This window comes from Mixophyes fleayi, chromosome 1 (genome assembly GCF_038048845.1).
Source record: "Mixophyes fleayi isolate aMixFle1 chromosome 1, aMixFle1.hap1, whole genome shotgun sequence".
NCBI lineage: Eukaryota > Metazoa > Chordata > Amphibia > Anura > Limnodynastidae > Mixophyes > Mixophyes fleayi.
Genome location: NC_134402.1, coordinates 434,311,023 through 434,336,161, shown reverse-complemented (window position 1 = coordinate 434,336,161; position 25,139 = coordinate 434,311,023). Strand labels below are relative to the sequence as shown.

The following is a 25,139-nucleotide window of genomic DNA, read 5'->3' as shown; positions in this document are numbered from 1 at the left end:
AATAAAAGTTTCTGGGGGTTAAAATTAAAGACAAGCGGAGTGTAGTGTCACTTTTGGAAGGAGAATGGATAATACTCGTGGTAGACTTCAGTGTCACAAGTTGGGGAGTCCGCCTTCAGGGGGGTATAATGGCACAGGCCATATAGCCACAAAGCAAGAAAAGACTTCACATAAATGTTTTGGAAAGCAATTCAGTACTTTCATCTTCATCTAAAAAAGGAGCGTATTCAGCATATTCTCAGACAAAAAGATGGTGGTAGCCTTCATAAATCTCCAGGGAGGTTTAAGAAGTGGATCCATGATGATGATCAAGTTGCCATCAAGCAGAATATATTTGTCGAATGCCCCAGTTGAAAATATTCCTCTAGGCGTGTGGTCTCTACACCAGTAAGTGTTCCAGCTACTGAATATTCTGGCAACTTGTTACCCAGGTTATTCTCTCCGCACAATGATCTTGGGACAGAGGGGGAAACAATACTCTTACAGCTCAATGTGCATCTCGCCTGGGTTATGTTTTCTCTTCATTTCCACTCATCAGCTGCTTTCTAGGAGAGATCTGAAAGAAGGCAGAAGAAATAGCAATCTTTCAGTTTTGGCTGCACTGTGTCTGGTTCCCTGTCGTCTGGGAAATGCTTTGAGAGCCTTGACTTCTGCCTCTGCGTCCAGATCTCTTGCATCAAGGCCCAATTCTTTATCCAAATCCAGAGTGACTAGCTTTAATGGCATGGAGAGCCGGTCATGGAGAAAATAAGTCTCCGAGCAAATAATTAGCACACTGCTACAGGCAAATAAAAATTATTCTCCAATAATCTATTATGGAATCTGGAAGAAGTTTTTCTCATGGTGTGACTTTAATTATTTACTTCTTCCAAGCAAACTGAAGAAGATCCATCATTCTATTGGTCCATTGTGACTCCATGGGACATCAATTTAAGTCTCAACATTGATCCTTTTGAACCACTGTAAGAGGTTTATTTGATATGTATGGCACTAAGGGGCCATATCAATTATTGGCGATGTGCGGCCGAACATCTGGAATGGGCATCCTACCTCAACTAGAAAGGGTTTGTAATGGCCACCATGGAGTATTTCGAGGAAAAGGAATTAACGGTAAGCATAATTATACATTTTTTTGAGAGACTCAGTAGTAGCTTTTTTGATTTACGCAACACCACCTCCTAGCATTTCCCCTAGAAAAAAGCGACTCGGACAACAAATACTGGCGAAGAGCACTTAAGTCTATGAGCTGGGGGTCTCCATTGCATAATAGCCACCAGATTGGGGTCTGTTATCGTATAGGAGCCATCTGATTGTTCATTAATCACAAGATCGGAATCTGAAATATATAATATAATGTTCTACCAACTAGTGTCTGCATTATACAGAATGGGCACCATATGGGTCTATTGGCTACTAGACTGTTAAACATTTCTGTGGCCTGGTAAAACTATGCCCACATTAGACAAACCACACTTGTATGTCCTCTTCCTAATTTCCATCCTGCCCCCAGAGAAGATCGCTGCTCTAATGCAAGTTCAAAGGAGAAAAGAATACAATGTTCACTGTATCTTTGGGGAGTGGCATGAAAAAGTAATTACTAAAATTTAATTTCTGTTAACACAATTAAGCAGACAACCGAGCTTGACAGGTCTACTTCATATGCCATAGGATTGTTTTTTTGTTTTTTTTTTATATATAAATCCATCCAAAGTTTTCACAGCTTTCACGGTTTTTTCATCTTGATTTTGTTTCTAGGTATTTGTTTACTGCGTTCTGGAACACGGCTACAGCGAAATCGACATCTTCCTTTGTGATACACATGGGAGGTTTGATACGGAATGTCTGTCATGATAAAATGATAAAATGGTCAATGCAGATAATAACAGACCCAACATGTTAACTTGGTTTCCAGGGGCACTTGGCTGCTGGACAGGGGTTATCTAAACATAGCATGGGCCTATGTGATGGACCTGAGGGATATTTACCAAACAGTTTTCCAGAGACAAATCTTTAAAACCTGAGAATCTCTGAAAATTAGGGTCAGTTGCCAATTGTACCATAGGAGAACTTGGCAGAACCACCTGTGTTGTCAATCCATTATGAAACTCTTGTCTGACTTACATTATTATACAGTCCTCCTTTTCCAAGCAGCACCCCATTGTCTTTACAGTCTTCCCAGATGAGGTTCATCTCCTGTGTCGGGAGAGGCTGACGCGTTTCCTGAATAAATAAAAAACAATCAGAATCACAAATTGAGACTTGACCAAAACCAAAGATTTGTAATTCAATTTTATGTCCATACAGGATGCATCCACTGAAGGAAACAGGTACAAGAATAACATTTGCTAAAATATATTCTAGTTTTGGTGAAGAATGTATGGAGGCTGGATAAAATCAGGGAAATGAAATAAGTTAGGCATAGAGTTCTATTTATGAAATTATAAATGACTTTTTAGATCATTTACACACTTGAATTGCTTTTCAACTACGTCATCTACTTATTATTTTATTTTTGGAGTGTTCGTTTATGTGGCCCAGCTCACAAATAATTTAAAGGACACCTGTTACGTCCGGATAATGAGGCAATGTTATGGGCTCAAACAATATTGATGAAAATGTAGAATATCGATTCACTAGAAACCAGTGTTTCGTGAATATTGGTCGCACTTGTTATGATCTGCCTTGTGTCTCTGTGTATATTACCCTGCAGTACCTGTGATCCTCCAGAGGTGGTGCTATTCTGCCTCTCCCACTACCAAGGTTAACTAGCACAGCTAGCTAATCATCCACACCTGACTGTGTCTTATATATGCCTGCCTATCCCAGTATCCTTTGCTGGTCATTGATGTTCCTAAACCTGCTTATGTTTGTTCCCTGGATCACTGCCTGCTTTCTGTGTGTCTGTAGATATCCATGCTTAGCCAGTTCCTGTTTCCTTGTAAGCATAATCCAATCACCTGTATCTCTCCTAGAGATAACCTGACAAATCCACTTCTTCTGCTATTCCTAAAAGTCTGATTATATTCTGACCCGGTCTGTGGTTATTGCATCCTGGCTTGTTATTTTCTCTGCAATAAACTGTACAATGTTTTTCATCACATGCCTGGATCCGTGGCTATAATTGCAGGACATAGTTTGTAGACCAGTTTCATAACAGCACTCCCCTACTCTCTCGAATAATACTACACATGCTCCCACTAAATTCTCCTTCACTCTTTTCTTATGTTTCAGATTCCCTTGTTAGACTTCTTTCTCTGTGGTTTTTTGTCTCTCCTTGGGCCATGTAGTATATGCCATTTGAGAAACACTTTATGCAGTTTTATTCACTCTCATTTTATGATTTTGTAAAACTTTGTAGGTCACGATTTGAGATAGTTTAGTATAATTAAAAAAAAGTTATTTGCATCACAATTACCACAAATCTTAAATATTATGTGGCCCTTTTTGATCTTTGAAATATAGACCCCATAATGTGAAAAGAATGGATACCGGAATTAATCTACTTAAACAATATGTCCTTCTATTGAGCTAAGGAAATATTGAATTATACTTTGGTTGTGAGAGCCTCGCAGAGAGAGCCAAGTCAGCGCCTTGTTGAACCCTGTGTGACATCCATGCTATTATTGACTAATTTTCTGTTTATCACATTATTGTGCTGTTTTATTTGCAAATGTATATGTAAAAAACAAGATATCATCAATCTTCATTTATAATGCGCCACAGAATCCGTAGCACCGTACAATCGACAAAATATAAACGGAACAATACCGATAAGTAAAGGGCAAGAGAACCAATAGCATCTGCAAAAATCAATACATAATGAAACAATAGAAAAAAACAGCTATGTTACAAGACACAACTAGAACAAAGGAACGTTACAAGAGGATGAGAAGACCGGAGGTGTGGAAGGTCAAACTTGTGAGAGCTAACATTCAAGAGGGGTGGGGGGAACTGTGTGAATGGGGTAGGAGGTGTTATAGGAGGTAGTTCTTTATGGTAAGGCGGGGGGTAGCAAATGGAGACAATAGGGGTGGGCAGGGGGAGTGTGTAGAGGACGCTGTATTAGGATTAGGCAAGTGTGAGAAGGTGAGTTTTTAGGGAGCGATTGAAGGTTGAAGACGAGACTGGTCACATGAGGCAGAGAGTTCCAAAGGTACATTGTGTATCACAAACCAGATTACATTTATAAGTTACTATACTTGAAATATACAATGGTCAAAGGACTGAATGATAGAGTTGTATGAAATTGTTTTTATAATGTGTATTTCAGAGCCTGTGAGGTAATGTATGTAGATGTAAAATCCAATACAATATCAACATAAAACTAAAGGGTCTATTTAACAAGTGGTGAAGATCCAAAAGGACAACAGAAACTCTGGCAAAGAATAGATTTCTCTGGTATTAACCTAAGTACCGGCACTTACTGCTGTCCCCATCATGGGCCGATCTAGAGGACTTTTTTAGGGGGGAAATTTAGTCCCTGCTCCGGCTTAACCTGATTCCCCCTCCCCCCCCCCCCCCCCAAAGGGACAAACTATGTGCGGATGGCACTTAATCTGTTCACAGGCAGTGTTAGACAGCCTGTGGCAGATCCAAAGGGTGGAGGGGGGGGGGTGATTGGGGCAATCGGCCCCCCCTAGCAGCAGTGGCAGCTATTAGGAAAAAAAGTGGGCGGGGCACAAATCATCCACCCCCTAAAAAAAATTAGGTCTGCCCCTGTAGGCAGCTAATGAACAAATAAAGTGTTCCTTGAGGGTTAATGAAAAAAAACAAACCAATGCCTTATTTAATAGAAATTCAGTGTTAAAATAAAAGTGTACATAAAGCTTTATTTTGGGGTTGAACGACAGCTGAAGAGTCACATCTGCTTAATATGACTATATTGTCTACAGAAAATAGAAAAGGAAAATATATTGACCTATCCTGTTCAAATTTAAGGAGGAATAAAAGAACATAGATCAAGGACGGCTGTAGCTTGGTTTACACCTGAGGTTCCCAAACTGTGCGCTGCGGCTCGCAGGGGTGCCGCGGCGCTGTCTCTGGGGTGCCGCGGGCCAGCCCTAAAAAAAGAAAGAAAACAGAAACTTACCAATCCAGCGCCAGGACCCAGCAGCCTCCTCTCTCCCGTAGCTGTCACTGAATGACGTCAGTGAAAGCTGCGGGAGAGAGGAGGCTGCTGGGTCCCGGCGCCGCGCGGATTGGTAAGTTTCTGTTTTCTTTCTTTTTTTCTATGGCTGTCGCCTGACGCGGGGCAGAGTGAGAGGGATTGTAGCAGAGGAGGAGAGCAGAGGAGGGTGACAGAGAGCAGAGGAGGGTGACAGAGAGCAGAGGAGGGTGACAGAGAGCAGAGGAGGGGGACAGAGGGCAGAGGAGGGGGACAGAGAGCAGAGGAGGGGGACAGAGGGCAGAGGAGGGGGACAGAGAGCAGAGGAGGAGGACAGAGAGCAGAGGAGGAGAACAGAGGGCAGAGGAGGAGGAGGAGAACAGATGGCAGAGGAGGAGGAGAACAGATGGCAGAGGAGGGGGACAGAGAGCAGAGGAGGGGGACAGAGAGCAGAGGAGGGGGACAGAGAGCAGAGGAGGGGGACAGAGAGCAGAGGAGGGTGACAGAGAGCAGAGGAGGGTGACAGAGAGCAGAGGAGGGGGACAGAGGGCAGAGGAGGGGGACAGAGGGCAGAGGAGGGGGACAGAGAGCAGAGGAGGAGAACAGATGGCAGAGGAGGAGGAGAACAGATGGCAGAGGAGGGGGACAGAGAGCAGAGGAGGGGGACAGAGGGCAGAGGAGGAGGGCAGAGGAGGGGGACAGAGAGCAGAGGAGGGGGACAGAGAGCAGAGGAGGAGGAGGAGAACAGAGGGCAGAGGAGGAGGGCAGAGGAGGGGGACAGAGGGCAAAGGAGGAGGACAGATGAGGAGGAGGAGAACAGATGGCAGAGGAGGGGGACAGAGGAGGGGGACAGAGAGGAGGAGGACAGAGAGCAGAGGAGGAGGACAGAGAGCAGAGGAGAGGGACAGAGAGCAAAGGAGGAGGACAGAGGGCAGAGGAGGGGGACAGAGAACAGAGGAGGAGGAGGAGAACAGATGGCAGAGGAGGGGGACAGAGGAGGAGGAGGGGGACAGATGGCAGAGGAGGGGGACAGATGGCAGAGGAGGGGGAAGAGGGCAGAGGAGGAGGACAGATGGCAGAGGAGGGGGACAGAGGAGGAGGGGGACAGAGAGCAGAGGAGGGGGACAGATGGCAGAGGAGGAGGACAGAGGGCAAAGGAGGAGGACAGAGAGCAGAGGGGGGGACAGATGGCAGAGGAGGGGGACAGAGGAGGAGGAGAAGAACAGATGGCAGAGGAGGAGGACAGAGGATGAGGAGGAGGAGGACAGAGGGCAGAGGAGGGGGACAGAGGGCAGAGGAGGGGGACAGAGAGCAGAGGAGGGGGACAGAGAGCAGAGGAGGGGGACAGATGGCAGAGGAGGGGGACAGAGGGCAGAGGAGGAGGACAGCAGAGGAGGGGGACAGAGGGCAAAGGAGGAGGACAGAGGAGGAGGAGGAGAACAGATGGCAGAGGAGGGGGACAGAGGGGGACACAGAGGAGGAGGAGGACAGAGAGCAGAGGAGGGGGACAGAGAGCAAAGGAGGAAGAGGGCAGAGGAGGAGGACAGATGGCAGAGGAGGGGGACAGAGGAGGAGGGGGACAGAGAGCAGAGGAGGGGGACAGATGGCAGAGGAGGAGGACAGAGGGCAAAGGAGGAGGACAGAGAGCAGAGGAGGGGGACAGATGGCAGAGGAGGGGGACAGAGGAGGAGGAGAAGAACAGATGGCAGAGGAGGGGGACAGAGAGCAGAGGAGGGGGACAGAGAGCAGAGGAGGAGGACAGCAGAGGACAGAGGAGGGGGACAGAGGGCAAAGGAGGAGGACAGAGGAGGAGGAGGAGAACAGATGGCAGAGGAGGGGGACAGAGGAGGGGGACAGAGAGGAGGAGGACAGAGAGCAGAGGAGGAGGACAGAGAGCAGAGGAGGGGGACAGAGAGCAAAGGAGGAGGACAGAGGGCAGAGGAGGGGGACAGAGGGCAGAGGAGGGGGACAGAGGGCAGAGGAGGAGGAGGAGGAGAACAGATGGCAGAGGAGGGGGACAGAGGAGGAGGAGGGGGACAGATGGCAGAGGAGGAGGACAGATGGCAGAGGAGGGGGACAGAGGAGGAGGGGGACAGAGGAGGAGGGGGACAGAGAGCAGAGGAGGGGGACAGATGGCAGAGTAGGAGGACAGAGGGCAAAGGAGGAGGACAGAGAGCAGAGGAGGGGGACAGATGGCAGAGGAGGGGGACAGAGGAGAAGGAGAAGAACAGATGGCAGAGGAGGGGGACAGAGGAGGAGGAGAAGGACAGATGGCAGAGGAGGGGGACAGAGAGCAGAGGAGGGGGACAGAGAGCAGAGGAGGGGGACAGATGGCAGAGGAGGGGGACAGATGGCAGAGGAGGGGGACAGATGGCAGAGGAGGGGGACAGAGGGCAGAGGAGGAGGACAGCAGAGGAGGAGGACAGCAGAGGAGGGGGACAGATGGCAGAGAAGGGTGACAGAGAGCAGAGGAGGGGGACAGAGGGCAGAGGAGGGGGACAGAGAGCAGAGGAGGGGGACAGAGGGCAGAGGAGGGGGACAGAGAGCAGAGGAGGAGGACAGAGAGCAGAGGAGGAGAACAGAGGGCAGAGGAGGTGGAGGAGAACAGATGGCAGAGGAGGATAAGAAAAGATGGCAGAGGAGGGGGACAGAGAGCAGAGGAGGGGGACAGAGAGCAGAGGAGGGTGACAGAGAGCAGAGGAGGGTGACAGAGAGCAGAGGAGGGGGACAGAGGGCAGAGGAGGGGGACAGAGGGCAGAGGAGGGGGACAGAGAGCAGAGGAGGAGAACAGATGGCAGAGGAGGAGGAGAACAGATGGCAGAGGAGGGGGACAGAGGAGGGGGACAGAGAGCAGAGGAGGGGGACAGAGAGCAGAGGAGGAGAACAGAGGGCAGAGGAGGAGGGCAGAGGAGGGGGACAGAGGGCAAAGGAGGAGGACAGATGAGGAGGAGGAGAACAGATGGCAGAGGAGGGGGACAGAGAGGAGGAGGACAGAGAGCAGAGGAGGAGGACAGAGAGCAGAGGAGAGGGACAGAGAGCAAAGGAGGAGGACAGAGGGCAGAGGAGGGGGACAGAGAACAGAGGAGGAGGAGGAGAACAGATGGCAGAGGAGGGGGACAGAGGAGGAGGAGGGGGACAGATGGCAGAGGAGGGGGACAGATGGCAGAGGAGGGGGAAGAGGGCAGAGGAGGAGGACAGATGGCAGAGGAGGGGGACAGAGGAGGAGGGGGACAGAGAGCAGAGGAGGGGGACAGATGGCAGAGGAGGAGGACAGAGGGCAAAGGAGGAGGACAGAGAGCAGAGGGGGGGGACAGATGGCAGAGGAGGGGGACAGAGGAGGAGGAGAAGAACAGATGGCAGAGGAGGAGGACAGAGGATGAGGAGGAGGAGGACAGAGGGCAGAGGAGGGGGACAGAGGGCAGAGGAGGGGGACAGAGAGCAGAGGAGGGGGACAGAGAGCAGAGGAGGGGGACAGATGGCAGAGGAGGAGGACAGCAGAGGAGGGGGACAGAGGGCAAAGGAGGAGGACAGAGGAGGAGGAGGAGAACAGATGGCAGAGGAGGGGGACAGAGGAGGGGGACACAGAGGAGGAGGAGGACAGAGAGCAGAGGAGGAGGACAGAGAGCAGAGGAGGGGGACAGAGAGCAAAGGAGGAAGAGGGCAGAGGAGGAGGACAGATGGCAGAGGAGGGGGACAGAGGAGGAGGGGGACAGAGAGCAGAGGAGGGGGACAGATGGCAGAGGAGGAGGACAGAGGGCAAAGGAGGAGGACAGAGAGCAGAGGAGGGGGACAGATGGCAGAGGAGGGGGACAGAGGAGGAGGAGAAGAACAGATGGCAGAGGAGGAGGGCAGAGGAGGGGGACAGAGAGCAGAGGAGGGGGACAGAGAGCAGAGGAGGGGGACAGAGGGCAGAGGAGGGGGACAGAGGGCAGAGGAGGGGGACAGAGGGCAGAGGAGGAGGACAGCAGAGGACAGAGGAGGGGGACAGAGGGCAAAGGAGGAGGACAGAGGAGGAGGAGAACAGATGGCAGAGGAGGGGGACAGAGGAGGGGGACAGAGAGGAGGAGGACAGAGAGCAGAGGAGGAGGACAGAGAGCAGAGGAGGGGGACAGAGAGCAAAGGAGGAGGACAGAGGGCAGAGGAGGGGGACAGAGGGCAGAGGAGGGGGACAGAGGGCAGAGGAGGAGGAGGAGGAGAACAGATGGCAGAGGAGGGGGACAGAGGAGGAGGAGGGGGACAGATGGCAGAGGAGGAGGACAGATGGCAGAGGAGGGGGACAGAGGAGGAGGGGGACAGAGAGCAGAGGAGGGGGACAGATGGCAGAGTAGGAGGACAGAGGGCAAAGGAGGAGGACAGAGAGCAGAGGAGGTGGACAGATGGCAGAGGAGGGGGACAGAGGAGAAGGAGAAGAACAGATGGCAGAGGAGGGGGACAGAGGAGGAGGAGAAGGACAGATGGCAGAGGAGGGGGACAGAGAGCAGAGGAGGGGGACAGAGAGCAGAGGAGGGGGACAGATGGCAGAGGAGGGGGACAGAGGGCAGAGGAGGAGGACAGAGGGCAGAGGAGGAGGACAGCAGAGGAGGAGGACAGCAGAGGAGGGGGACAGATGGCAGAGAAGGGGGACAGAGAGCAGAGGAGGGGGACAGAGGAGGAGGACAGATGGCAGAGGAGGGGGACAGAGGAGGAGGAGGGGGACAGAGTGAGAGGGGACAGAGGAGGAGGAGGGGGACAGAGTGAGAGAGGGCAGAGAAGGGGGGCAGAGGAGGGGGACAGCGTGACAGAGGGGGCAACGTGAGAGAGGGCAGTGTGCCTTGATGTAGAGGGGGCAGTGTTCCTGGATGCAGAGGGGGCAGAGTGTCTGGATGCAGAGGGGGCAGTGTCCCTGGATGCAGAGGGGGCAGAGTGTCTGGATGCAGAGGGGCATTTTTTCATACAGCTAAATAAGTATTTCTGTTGTGACCTAAATACTTATTACAATTTTTTGACCCAACTACTTCTAAAACAGGACTGCTCAGTAATTATTTTGGAAGGGTGCCTTGAAAAAATTTGAAGACTCTAAGGGTGCCGCGAACTGCAAAAGTTTGGGAACCACTGCACTAAGGGGTCATTTCAATTCTTGGCAATGTGCGGCCGAACATATGGAATGGGGATTCTACCTCAACTGGAAAGGGTTTGTATCCGTGGTAACGGCTTTCATGGAGTATTTTGAGGAAAAGGAATTAACGGTAAGCATAATTATACATTTTTTTTGTATAATTTTTTGAGACTCAATAGTAGCTTTTTTGATTTACGTAACACCACCTTCTAGCATTACGCCTAGAATAAAAGCGACTCAGACACCAAATACTGGTGAAGAGCACCTAAGTTTGAGTTGGAGGTCTCCATTGCGTAATAGCCACCAGATTTGGGTGATTGGGGTCTGTTATCGTTTAGGAGCCATCTGATTGTGCAATAATCTGCCGGTTCCCAAACTGTGCGCCGCAGAGCCGCGGCGTGGTCACAGGGGTGCCGCGAGCCTGCGGTCATTGGGATGCGCAAGGTGTGGAAGCGCCATTCGCTCCCCTCTGCCTGCCACCCTCCACCCGATTGGTCGCCGGCCGGAGGAAGGAAAGAAAAAAACTTCTCTCTGCTCTGTTGCACTGCACTTAATATCAGCTGTAAATTATTCTTTGACAGAAATATAATTGAAAAAAATACATAAAAATATTATTTTCCCTTGGATTTATGTGTACTATTTTTGCAAACAACTTTCAAAGTATTTCTGTCCTGACCTAAATACTTATTACGTTATTTTGACCCAACTACTTATAAAACGAGAGAGCTCGGTAATTGTTTTGGAGGGGTGCCTTGAAAAAATTATGGAGACTCTAAGGGTGCCGCGAACTGAAAAAGTTTGGGAACCACTGATTTACACTGATCCTATGATACATTTGACACAAATCAGAATATTTTAAACTGCGGTATAATTTAATTCTTACCTTGTCCGTTACCATCTCTATTCCAATCATTAAGCCTTTTCCACGAACATCTCCGATATTTTCAAACTTATCCCGAAGCTTAGCCATCTCCAGCAACAGGTATGTTCCAACCAGCTTACAATTGTTTTGTAGATCACCCTCATCGATGGCCTGCAGAGGGAGACAGAGGAGTTCCATTACGTCTAACACACCGAAATCAAAATACCGTAATGAATTACAGTAAACTTATCTCGTCCTCAGAACGTCCTACCTGAATCTTTGCTTTTTACAAACACAAAACTTAAAAGGAACACTAAAATATCTAAAATAAGTCTGTTTCTGCCATAGCCAGGTCCGTTTGATGCCCTGGAGATGCCCTAGACGGCACCCCCCTCCTCGTGTTTTCTATGGTGCCAGTGGTGGGGTTGGTGCCAGCTTTGCTGGAAATAACCTTTTTTTTAAATCCTTAATTCTTTTTGGTATAAACACGCCCACCTATTTTCACCTATCCTTTTATAATCCTAGCATTCCAAAATATATTCATTCAAGGGTGGGTCTCCAATTGCCCCCCTGCTCATAGCCGCTTGTTGCTTTTACAAATCTGCTCAAACTCTGTGATGTATAGGTTCGAAACGAAGAAGTGTTAAATTATTTATAGGATCTAGAAAATAATCAGGAAGGATTGTTTAATACTGTATGCAGTAGTGATTTGATATACTTTTGCTTTTCTCAATTATTTTTGTGCATAATGTAAGCAGATTAAGATACTGTACCAGTAATGGTCAAATTCGGTACTCAATTTAACACAAGCTCTGTAAACTACGTGCATGTAACAAATATTGTGTGCTTCAGTAAACACAAAGGGTTCGACTCATCAAGGAATGTAAATACGCGTCGTATTTGTCACGAGCCGCGGCGGTACGCCTCATCCTGGAGTGAATTAGCAGCCGGGCGCGTGCTTTAGTTTCTATGCTCTGTTATTATCCTTGTGGCATAGATGTAGGAGGGTGTAGGGACATCCTCCAACACCAGGGGGAGCTCTCATATGATTTAAACTGGTTCATTTATATTTTTATACATGCTTCCTGGTTATGTTATTATCTATGCTAGTTCTAGCTAGCAATTAATTAGCTGCCTCCTGAGGCTGATTGTCAGCCCTGTCCTCCTCTGTCCTGATTGGCTCTTAGTACTATTTAAGGCAGTGAGATCTGAGCCTCACTACCAGTTATAGCTTCTCTGTTACAGTCTTGCTGACCTGCTCCTGCTTCCTAGTCCCTGTCCTGTGGATACTCCGTTTGATTCCCTGTGTATGACCCCCTGCTTGGATTATTGGACTCTGCCTGTTTTGCTTGTGACCCCTGACCTCGGCTTGTTTGTTGGATACGCTGTCTGCTGCCGGCCCTCGACCCTTGCCTGGACTTCACTCTGTTTTCCTGGGTTCTCCCCAGCCGGTACACATTTCACGACCCTCTGTTAGTCTGCGACCTAGTCTGTCCCCACCACTAGGGGTTTTGCTGTACTGGTTGGAGGGGTTCCTAACAGTATTTTGTAAAAATCGCTCTGCACATGCTCAGAAACAAACCATACGCCAGAGAACGCAGCATCATCCAGTAAATATTCATAACATCCTAAAAAATATATTTTATGGGAGAGGGGGGAAAAAACAAAACAAAATAACCTTTAACAGATAACATTAAGGCTGGGTACACACTGGAGCGTTTTCGTCCAATAATTGGGCAAATCAGCTGACATACGACAGTTTAGTCGGAAGTTAGTTCGGTCGGGTTAGTGTGTATAGTGACACGATGGTCGAAAGTCGTCCCAAAGTGCCGATCATAGTTTCATTTGGTTGGTCGTCCTGTTTTATATTTTCCGACCAATCACCAACCGATCATGTAGTGTGTATACACTCAGGGCCGCCTTCAGAAAAAATCGTGCCCCCGTGCCCCCCCCCCCCCATGAGCGGGCCCCCCCCATGAGCGCCCCCCCCATGAGCAACACATACTTACCTGGGGCCCGCCGCTGGCCTCCGCTATTCTGTCTTCAGCCTGGCTGTCACCGTGACAGCCAGGCACCAGGATCCGATCGCAGGGGTGGAGGATTCATTCCCCCTGCGATCATGTGCTCTGCCTGTGACAGAGCACATGATCGCAGGGGGAATGATTCCTCCACTCCTGTGATCGGATCCTGGTGCCTGGCTGTCACGGTGACAGCCAGGCTGAAGACAGAATAGCGGAGACCAGCGGCGGGCCCCAGGTAAGTCTTTGCTGAGCTGTTGTACCGGGCCCCCTGGTGAGCCCGGGCCCGGTACAACCGTACCCCCGTACCCCCCTGATGGCGGCCCTGTATACACTCATGCTCACGATCTCCATAGAGTTTCCAGAGTCGGGCTCTTTTCAGCCGATTCTAGCAATGAATGTCCTGGTGAATAAATGTAGAGAGTGCTGTAGAAGGAAAAATTAATTTGTTCGTTCTGAGACAGAATGTTTCGTTTCAGATTCACAGAAGCTAATGAAATTTGTTAGGATATGTGGATAGCTATAACAAGGTGGTTTTAATCAGTGTGACAAGAATGAATGAATGAATATTGTGCTGTCATTCTGAAGACTAGAGGACCAGATGAAGGACCAGATGAAGAGCACAGATCTGAAGGTAAATCGTGTCAGTGTGTATGGATGAATCACCAGACTGATCGGACCTTCAGTCTTGGGTACAATCGTTTGAGAGAACACGTTGGTCCAAAAATTCTTCAGTGTGTACCTAGCCTAATTGTATAGGTTGTTTTTTTTAATGTATTTATGTGTTTATTATGTATATTATGTATTTTTTTTTTTATGTATTGTATGTATCCTGCAGTGTGTTGTCTGTGAGAGCAGAGTGAACATAGACTTGACATACGTATGTTTAGATCCACACCTTGTTGAATATGGACATGCGTATGCCCAATATATGTGCGGTTTTGAAGAAAAAAATCAAAAACACACAATGCATTAGTTTTGCATTCCTTGATGAATCAGGCCTAGAATGGTTTAAAACAATTATGCAGATTTTTTTTTGATTTTTTTTTAAGAAATACGGCTTCCTAGTGGTGACATAAATTAAATTATATAAAATATAATTTATATATTCCAATCTAAGTGTTTTTTAAGAAAAATTGGGCAGTCCGTGATTCTTCTATTAGTTAATTTCAAAGTAGCTGAAGAATATATTGCGTGATAAACTTACGTGGAATACCATAAATCAGTTATCACAGGTTTATGCTTGTATGGGTCAAAATTTAGTTTGTTCTATAAATTATTATATTACTCATTGCTTTTGTGTTTAGCTGTTTTCTTGTAAATGTGACCCCCTCACTTGGGTAGACACTATTTCTTATTTTAAAACAATTGAATATGCACCTGCTGTGCAGTAGCTGATATATTCATTTCTTCAAATGAATGATTCAGTATTGCAGGAGTGCTGTTAACTGCCACGAGCTATAATATATTATACATTTCATTATATACACAAGTCTTAGCGGGTACAGGTTTTACAGTTTCTCTTTATCTTGTAGGATTACAGCATAACCACCTGACATTTAAAAGTGAAAATTCCCATTCTCTAATTGTCAAACCCTGCCCCTGATCTGCCCAAATTCTGCCCAGATTTGCCCAACCATACTCGCACTAAGTTGAGGTTATATCCACTTTCCAATAAGCCTTTTGGGATCCATGAACCAGCATGCTCTATAAAATCATATTTTATTCTACTAACTGTGCTTCCTGTCTTGTCACGGACAATCATCATCATCATTTATTTATATAGCGCCACTTATTCCGCAGCGCTGTACAGAGAACTCATTAACATCAGTCCCTGCCCCATTGGAGCTTACAGTCTAAATTCCCTAATATAGACACACAGACAGAGAGAGAGAGACAGACAGAGGAGAGACAGGCAGAGGAGAGACTAGGGTCGATTTTGATAGCAGCCAATTAACCTACCAGTATGTTTTTGGAGTGTGGGAGGAAAAACATACAAACTCCACACAGATAAGGCCATGGTCGGGAATCGAACTCACGACCCCAGTGCTGTGAGGCAGAAGTGCTAACCACTGAGCCACAATGGATAAACTCTAACACAATTCCTCACGATGAGCCGTTAGACATCACTACGTTGCCTGGCTGTGATCATTATCAGGTACTACGGTAACTGGACATCACATACAGTGTGAGGACAAATCTGTGATATTACCTCGCCAGACAGTGCCTTTGTGACTGTCCAGAAGGCACTCCGAGTCACGTCATGGGGAATTTAATACACCCCCCAAATATGTGGAGTGCAACTGAAAAAAAGTACTATTGCCTAAAGCAATCAACCATATTTCCTTTTCATTTTTCTTTTTAAACTGCACTAGAAAATTCACAGTTATCAAATTGGATGTTATTGGTAACAACATGTTTTTCCATCGCACCAGGTTTTGCCAGGTTTGTATGTACATAACAAAGTCTTCTGTGCAGTATACTTACATCCAGAACGGCAGAGCCTACTGTAGCCGCCATAGGATTGCCTCCGAACGTGTTGAAATGCAGAGCCTGGGCAAAACTGTTGGAAATCTCTGGAAAAAGAAATAAATGGTGTATGTGACCGTCTCACTGAAGCTATGGTGATGTCAGCTGGTAAGTGTGGCAATTATTACTGTGTTTATCATAAGGTCAGATGAATGACCTCACTAAACTAATGGAACCCATAGAGGTCCCATGTCCAGCGCCTGGCTTGTCCAAGCACCTGCGTTCACAAATATTTGATGCCTGCAGTTTACATTATAATTTCTCCAAGTGTCAGTGCATCGTCTGAATCCACGTTAGATGGAGTTTTCAACTAAGTTCACTACACAGCATACTATTATCTGCTATTGGTTTACCAAGAACACTGCTACCCGTGTTTCTGTGTGAGCAATGGCACTGAGCCATGTCACTGGAGACTGGAGAGTGACAAGAACACTGCTACCCGTGTTTCTGTGTGAGCAATGGCACTGAGCCATGTCACTGGAGACTGGAGAGTGACAAGAACACTGCTACCCGTGTTTCTATGTGAGCAATGGCACTGAGCCATGTCACTGGAGACTGGAGAGTGACAAGAACACTGCTACCCGTGTTTCTGTGTGAGCAATGGCACTGAGCCATGTCACTGGAGACTGGAGAGTGACAAGAACACTACTACCCGTGTTTCTGTGTGAGAAATGGCACTGAGCAATGTCACTGGAGACTGGAGAGTGACAAGAACACTGCTACCCGTGTTTCTGTGTGAGAAATGGCACTGAGCCATGTCACTGGAGACTGGAGAGTGACAAGAACACTGCTACCCGTGTTTCTGTGTGAGAAATGGCACTGAGCAATGTCACTGGAGACTGACAAGAACACTGCTACCCGTGTTTCTGTGTGAGCAATGGCGCTGAGCAATGTCACTGGAGACTGGAGAGTGACAAGAACACTGCTACCCCTGTTTCTGTGTGAGCAATGGCACTGAGCAATAAGACTGGAGTGACAAGAACACTGCTACCCCTGTTTCTGTGTGAGCAATGGCGCTGGATCTCCTGGGGGAGAGAGGTACTTATGGAGTCCAAAACCTGCAAGATTCAACAATGAAACAGTGACGTTTTGCCTTGATTCAGATCTGAGGAGGACATGCGAAAGTAACAAGCCGGCTCGTGAGCCTACTCGAAACCCCTAAGTTCGGGTGGGATGGTTTACAGAAAACCGAGCCCGAGCATCTCTACTATATACATGATGAAAATCGAATTAAGCCCTACATATTTTTCTTTTATTTCTTACCTTCTGTTGTTACAACTGCTGCCATTGGAAACCCATTTCCAATTCCCTTTGCCATTGTCACAATGTCAGGTGTGACATCATGTGTCTGGAATCCCCAAAAATGGCTTCCTGTTCTTCCAAAACCAGTCTGAACCTACATGTGTGACAATGCAAACATTATATGTGTATGACATCATTATAGACTGTGATACAGAAAAGAAGGTTCTAAAAACTAAAAAAGAAAAGTGGAGGTGTTGCCCATAGCAACCAATCAGATTCTAGCCATCACTTATCGAGGACACTCTATAAAGTGATGGCTAGAATCTGAATGGGCAGCACTTCCATTTTTTTCTTTATAAAAGGTTAGCTAAATCTATCTCTAAGAATTTATCACATTCCAGCAAGTTATTGTCAGTAAATATCCTTGTAGACAGTAAAAGTATAAAGCTATAGGAAAGGTATTGTGGCTAGATCACTTATAAATAACTTATTTTATAAATATATTTAAATTATTAGTGCAGTATGTTAATTTATATCATTGCAAATGTACTGATTTTGATACTGTTCTATTTCTGTATTAGTAATATACTGATTTCTGAGGCAATAGGCATATGCCAGGGGGAGGAAATGTGTTTTCTGTGACTGTCTGAAGGCAGGTAATCTCATCTTAATTAGCCCTTTTGATGTGTGAGTGTCCAACACATCCCTTAGCTTGAAAGTCCAGCAGGTGGTCGTTTGTGTTGTTACGTCTTGTTAGAAAGACAGGAACCTGTCTGAACAATGTAGACTCGGGATGCAAGTAATACAGGACTTAACACCCAGTTTTATGAAATCAAGAGATTGATGTAAATTTTGTTAAAGCTTAAATTGCATTAGCTCCAGGGTTAAAGGATATATTACATCCTAATGGTAATTATTGAATGTGATTGATCAGTCTTCGTGGAGCCGTCTAGGATCAGGGGGTGGTGTTACCCCCTACCAAGGTGTGTCAGATTGTGTATAAAAATGGCTCGGTTTGGCCATGTAATGTATCATAAAATCTGTAACTTCTGGAAAGATTGCTAGTACCACAAACTAGCATGTGTAACTGTCCTTATTAGGACACTTGAGCTAAAAAAACATCACTGCTTCAAGATTTTGTTTTGATGCCTACTTACCTGCGGCAATTCATGTGCCCTACAGATTAGACCAATCTAATTCATTATTCGGCTGTTCTGTGTTCTGGGGTTGGGACCCAGCATTCCAGTACCAACGCTCTGCCCGCTACCCTACAGCTCTGGTCAGTGTGATAGGCCAGGGGAAACCATCCACAGCAACCCTGATCTAAAGGAAAAGGTCAGGGCTACCAGCCCAGGTGCCCAGTGAGGGAGTACACCAGCAGTGAAAGTCATCCAGAAGGAAGCGGTTCTAGGCAACGGTGTAGGAACCTAGTGGTGGCAGCAGGCTCCTCCTACTGCATCAAGAGGGGCGCATATGAGATAAAGAAGGGATGGTGGCAAGGCAAGCCCAGCCGGTCCCCAACACAAAAGACAGGGTGGCATAGGAGCTCCATCCTGTCACAGGTATTTTATCACATTTTTAATGCGACTCCAGGGAGTCATACTAAAACATGTCCTAACAACTTGAACCTTGAAAATAAGCTGTGTCTATAAACACATATGATTTCAACTATGGATTTCTTATCAAAACTATAATAAGGACATATATTTCAAAGAATATTTACCTCGTCTGCTATACATATTCCTCCTCTCGCTCGTATAAGCTGATATGCTTCCTTTAAAAATCCTTTGGGATATTGAATGGCTCCCCCCACACCCTGGAAAACACGTCACAAAATTCTTATGCATGAAGAAAATTTAGGCAACAAGACACACACATATATACATATATATATATATATATATATATATATATATATATAGTGACTGATGTTTTACAGATTAAATAGTATATACTCTGTTTAAATATAGATGCTCACAACAATATACACTACTCATTTTAACTATGACACATAGGAGTATATTTACTGTGGGTTTGCAAAAAGTGTAGATGTTACCTATAGCAATCAATCCGATTCTAACTGTCATTTTGTAAAATGTACTAAATAAATGACAGCTAGATTCTGATTGGTTGCTATAGGCAACAGCTCCACTTTTTCAAACCCGCAGTTTTAGCAAATATACCCCATAGAGTCAACTGCTCCTTTGCGTTAAATTTAACATGCTAAAGAACCGTGTAAATGTCTCAGTACTCAGATACATATATTTGAGCAATACCTACTGCTTCTCTGCTTCATTCCTCTTTTCCTCCATCAAATTTACCTCAGCCAAAGATTACACTACTACCAAACACATCCAGTACCTGTGAACAGGAACTGGGATCTACAAATACCAGCAAGGATGACCAGTATGACTTTACCAATCCCTGAGGAAGCCCATTGGTGTTTACACGGGCGAAACATGTTGATTTATTATTATCCCTATTTCATCCCACTTCCTATCTACAAAGACGTTCACAATTGCAGGGCTTTTGCCCACTCAGCTCTAGCATGCTAGAATTTCCTGCATCATTGTCTGATTGCGGCAGCAGCACTGGTTCAGCCGGGGGTTGTATGAATGGAGCGCGAATGCGCCACCTCATAACTGCATTCAGACTCCGGACATCAACCACCCGCCACTAGGGGAGGAAAAAGAATACCCAGACTGCAGGAGGGGGACATCACAACCTGACTGAGCCCCGTCCACACTGAAATGTGAGTTTAACCTTCTACTTTTGTAATATTTGGATATCCGTGGACCTTTATTTGTCTGGACAGCTCTGCGATTGACACCATATTCCTACATACCAGCTGTGTCACTGACCTACTTTATCTACCATTCTGGGTATCGACTATACAATTGGACTATACCATTGGACTTTGTTCTATGTTCTGCCAGATCTACCAACCTTAATTGGAATTACAACTTCCTTCCTACAGCCTATTTCTGTTATCATTGCTAGTTACTATGACCACTTTATGACTTATGGATTGGGAAATCGATTTGTACAATTGATTTACACATTTGTTGTTGGTTCTGGCCAGAACATGTCTATTCATGTTTTAATATATACGAATTAAACAATTGCCACCTTCATACATTTATCACATGTGCCCAGAACCTATATCTTTTGCCATACCATTCCGGGAATGTGGGGATCCCCCTCTGCTTACACTTAGGTTCTCTCTTGTGGCTGCAGCTACACACACAAGGAAGCGCAGCTCTACCCACACAAGGAAGCGCGGCTCTACCCACAAAAGGAAGCGCGGCTCTACCCACACAAGGAAGCGCGGCTCTACCCACACAAGGAAGCGCGGCTCTACCCACTCTTTATTCTATGCCTGACGATGATCCTATTGATTTGAGAATTACTATCGGGTATTGCTCACTTTTTGGGGCCACATCCTAGGCCAGTTGACTGATATGAACTGTGATATCTCTGTGTGTGGCCAGTATGAAACTTACAGAGCAACTAAGTACATATTAATAAGCTTTAGATGTATCTTGACCTAATCTGGGCAATGTTGCTTCGAATTCAGAGAAAACTGCCACTGAACATTTGCATTAATTTGCATTTTTTACCATGATGGGTTCAGCAATAAACCCGGCTAACTTCTTTGCTGCAGACGTATCCAGTGTTTCCTTAAACTGTTCAATATATCTGTCTTTAGCGTCACATGAACCTGAGAAGAGCAAAATTGATTAGATAAATTACACACTTAACAAACCGCAACAATGCGCTCCCATAATTTGCACAATTCAATTATATAAATAAAACCTATTCTAATGACCGTGGTTTTGCTTGGCTAAATGCACAATCAACTAAAATATAAACAAGCTGCCATTGTATCACACAACTGATTGGACAGTCTTAAAAGTCTAGAGAAACAGATTCTAATTTTCACTGTCAAAAGAGCTATTTGATAAATGTGCCTTACACTACAGATTCATCATTGAGGGTCTTACCTGGAAGCCCCATGCTGTTCAGATTATTCTACCCTGAATGCTAAGAAGCAGGGGGAAGTATGCTCTTAAATCACGTAATACAACTCATACATAGCACATAATAAATGTAATCCCCACAACTACAATGACATATTATTAGCTGAAGAAAAACAATATGTGTACAGTAAACACGGCCTATGCTGAATCTATTTCACACACTACTGGTATTTGGCAGAGCAACAATACTGAGAAAAACATCTGGTTCTCTGAAAACCAAGATTAAGCTGGAGCATAGAATTGCCTGCGATACATTCCTATGTGTTCTATCTCTATAATGCAGAAAGAAAAATCGTCTGCCATGTACTATCAGTCAAGCGTTAAGGTGTATGAGTTTGTGGGGGGGGGGGGCTCGGGGATCTCAGGCGCCAAAAGAGTGAGAAATACCCCTGACAGAGAGACTTTAGAGACTAATATACATGAGGCCTGACTTATATTTATAAGGTTGTCTCATGAGTATTTGTTTAATCAAAAAATGCGCTCGTAATACATTGACATTTATTGATGGCTGGAGATTCAGATTATAAACAATTGATTCATTTGAAAGGATAATTCCACTCAAAACAAAAAAATAGTTTTGTGCAAAATTATGTAAAAGAAAACAAATTAGAAACTCTTTCCTGAATACCTGTGATCCCCCAAATTGTCAAAACCACCTATACCTGTTATGGTCTAGCTAGCACAAGAAACACTCTTACCTGTGTGGCATACTTTTACCTAAACTGGTTGTCTGATCAGTGGTGGAACTACCATTGCTGCAGCATGTGGGGTGCCCCAGGGCCCATGGAGATAATGGGGCCCGCTGCACGGGAGAACTAGTGAGCTGTGGGCCCCAGTTCCCTCCTCCTCCTTGAACTTCCCATTCAATGTTCTTTTTTTATCTTGCTCAATACCACCCAGAACTATTATATTTTTTGGGTGTAACTGACGCATGGCCAAAAAATTACAGATTGGATGGATTTTCAAAGTTAATTCCTCCAAAAACAAAGTTGTAGTTGCACACTCTCCCAGAATGTCAAGGAGACTCCCAAATTCCAGGTAGATCTCCCAGGCTCCAGAGAGAGCAGATCATTCTCTCGCCTCATGCCCACCTCCTAATCAAGTGGGATGGGGCCTCCATGACACAATTTCCTGCCTCATTTGTGTTGTGTTGCAAGTGTGAACTAAATACTTTAAAAGATCATTCAAACAGCCACTTTGTGATGATGTACATTGGCATCAAGCTGGTTTATTTATACCTCATTTTCCACAAATCAAGGCATACCTGACCCTTGTGTGCCGGAGTACATTCATTGGATATAGATGACTGGAAGTAGAGCTACATACGAGTTAAAACCTTCTTCATGCAGACCCCTATTTGTTGGACAACCGAACATCGGTATGGTGGCTCAGTGGTTAGCACTTCTGTCTCACAGCACTGAGGTTATGAGTTGAATTCCCAACTATGGGCTTATCTGTGTGTAGTTTGTATGTTCTCCCCGTGTTTACATCGGTTTCCTCCAGGTGCTCTGGTTTCCTCCCACACTCCAAAAACATACTGGTAGGTTAGTTGGCTACTATCATTTTGACCCTAGTCTCTTTCTCGATCTGTGTGTGTGTATGTATGTATGTTAGGGAATTTAGACTGTAAGCGTCAATGGGGCAGGGACTGATGTGAGTTCTCTGTACAACGCTGCGGAATTAGTAGCGCTATATAAATAAATGATGATGATCCAATCAAGAAAGATTCTTACCAGGAGAACATGAGCATGTCCTTGTAGTCTGCACAGGGGAATCTCTGCAATGACTTCCTCCCCATATACCCCGAAAAACATCAGGACACATAGTCTAGCAAAAATAAGTAATCAAACAAAAAACATGTATGAGCAAATAAGTCAATAAAAGTTACAAAGGTGCGCAAAAAAAACTAAAACTGATATACCTTCTGTACTTAATTACAGTTTTAATGCAATAATTTGTGTTTTCTTGGGATTAAGCAGAAATGGCAAAAGTAAACAAAAAGTAAATAAATACAATAAAACAATCAGTAGTAAGAATGAATGAAAGCCAGCCTCAGGCTTTGTACATCAGGGTGTTTAAAATCAAGCGCTCAAAGTGCATTTTACTCTCATCGAGCCTGGAAAGTGCAGTCTGACGCTGGAGCTCAAAACCGGAATACAAATAAATGGACTTATCAGAAAGTATAATGTATAAATGTTCCCTTTGTGTCAATTTCAATGTTGCCTGCAGCGTCCAGGAGAGATGACGCTTGGTGAAATATATTGGTGTTTTATGGGCAAGCTCTGTTAAACGCAAGGACAAAGTACAAGGAATGTCTTCTCTTTTAACAAGCTTTGTATTTCCACACCTGTGTACGAGGCCTTAATGTACAGACAAATAAAAGTAAATCCAGGGGACATAGAATAAAGACGTCTTAACGGAGTGAGTAAAGCCAGTTGTTTGAGCAGCACGGTGGCTCAGTGGTTAGCACTTCTGCCTCACAGCACTAGGGTCATGAGTTCAATTCCCGACCATGGCCTTATCGGTGTGGAGTTTGTATGTTCTCCCCGTGTTTGCATGGGATTCCTCCGATATCCTCCCACACTCCAAAAACTTACTGGTAGGTTAAGTGGCTGCTATTAAAATTACCCTTAGTCTCTCTCGGTCTGTGTCTGTGTATGTTAGGGGATTTAGATTGTAAGCGCCAATGGGGCAGGGGTTGATGTGAATGAGTTCTCTGTACAGCGCTGCGGAATTAGTGGTGCTATATATATATATATATATATATATATATATATATATATATATATATATAAATGATGATGATGATGAGTATATGATCCAGCCACACAGCAATGTTGGCTTGATGGGCAGTAGGTTGTTTGCGTATAGAAAGAGAATGAATTACATTTTTGCTTGAACTTTGTAGAATGCTGGGTATTGGGGTAGAATAGCCTACAGAATTTAAGAAGGTGGTATGAGAATTTGATAAGCTTCCCCGAGAAGGTGAGTTTTCACAGAACACTTGATAGCTAGAGGTAATTTCACAGATTGGGTGCAGCATGAAAAAGGTGGCGCTATATAAATAAATAGATGATGATAGTCAATGATCATAAGTACAAACTCAGGATAGGAGAAAGGCAATTCACAAAGTAAATTACTTTTTTTTATTTATATTGTTATTGTATCTATGTTTCCCTTAGCCCAGGGTTGTAATTATCTGCTACTAGTTTATATCCACTGCAGTTTTTTAATTGATTAATATATCTGCCGGAAAAATATAAGGTGCTCACACTTTTCCCACTTAAAGTAGACAGAACTAGAACAACCTGTAGCCAATCAGTTCATTAGAATGTTCACATCAGCACAGTGTATTTGAGGAGTTGATTGCTCTGATCTTGTGGGGGACGGTGACCTGTCCATGTGTGATTGTTTTAGTGAGGACAGGGCTACATTGGACAGGCCAGTGACATAGAGCATAAGAAGACTGGTTCTCCTTCCAGTGCTTTGGACCACCTGTTCTCCTCATTCGTCAGTTCAAATAATGCAAAGTAAACTTTCCTACAAAGAACTCTGAGACTATGTACGTTGCCAACCCTTGCCATACATTCGTGAACCGACCCCAACGGGAACGTTGGAGCTGAGTAGAAAGTCTACTTACCGAATGGCAACCAAAACCATTGGCCACTCCAGGTTTATAAGCCGAGTGGGATGTCACTCCCAGAGTGTAAGGGCTAGCTCCATGGTATCCGCTTCTGTGTAATGACCGGAAGATGACAAAATTAATGTGACTGCCCAGAGCAACTTCTCCATATATTTTTCTTCATTACATTTCAGTCTCTCTTTTCTTCTTGTATATATTTTATTTCTTTTATACTTTACTGCCATCTATTATTGAGCATAGTTAAAATAAAGACCTGAAGTACTCATTAAATCTGTCATGTTTACCCCTGGGGGGAGGTTTGAGGGGCAATGTTACAGACATTTGATTACATGTGGGTTAGGTTGGTCATACCACCCAACATTGATCCAGGCCATATAAGAACAACAAAAAAAGCTGAGTCCATGATCTGCTCAAATCATGCCCCCAACTCATCCAACCCCCCCCCCCCCTACTCCATCCACCAAGACTACTTTCTGATGAAAAACCATCAGATTTGCTTTTAGGGTCTCTGAATCGGGATCACTAAAGAGTTATGTTTTAATTTCACTAGATGAACCTGCAAGAAACCACTCTTCTGTCAACAGAGCCTGTTACCTAATCATTTTA

The 25,139-nt window shown here is 45.5% G+C and overlaps 1 protein-coding gene across 5 annotated transcripts in view; it reads right to left on the bottom strand.

Annotated features, from left to right (window-relative positions):
- Nucleotides 1-1,558: 1,558 nt before the first annotated feature.
- The window catches only part of AGXT2 (alanine--glyoxylate aminotransferase 2), a 41,481-nt gene continuing 17,900 nt past the window's right edge, over nucleotides 1,559-25,139 (bottom strand). For all 5 annotated transcript variants that reach the window (XM_075184393.1, XM_075184418.1, XM_075184427.1 and 2 more), the window contains 9 exons: nucleotides 24,531-24,624; nucleotides 22,624-22,717; nucleotides 20,471-20,571; nucleotides 18,574-18,666; nucleotides 16,872-17,004; nucleotides 15,567-15,655; nucleotides 11,083-11,232; nucleotides 2,122-2,220; nucleotides 1,559-1,842 (listed from right to left, as the gene is read on the bottom strand). In XM_075184393.1, coding sequence (XP_075040494.1) covers nucleotides 1,735-1,842; nucleotides 2,122-2,220; nucleotides 11,083-11,232; nucleotides 15,567-15,655; nucleotides 16,872-17,004; nucleotides 18,574-18,666; nucleotides 20,471-20,571; nucleotides 22,624-22,717; nucleotides 24,531-24,624 — 961 coding nt within the window. In that variant the 3' untranslated portion in view covers nucleotides 1,559-1,734. The remainder of the gene's footprint in view (nucleotides 1,843-2,121; nucleotides 2,221-11,082; nucleotides 11,233-15,566; nucleotides 15,656-16,871; nucleotides 17,005-18,573; nucleotides 18,667-20,470; nucleotides 20,572-22,623; nucleotides 22,718-24,530; nucleotides 24,625-25,139) is intronic.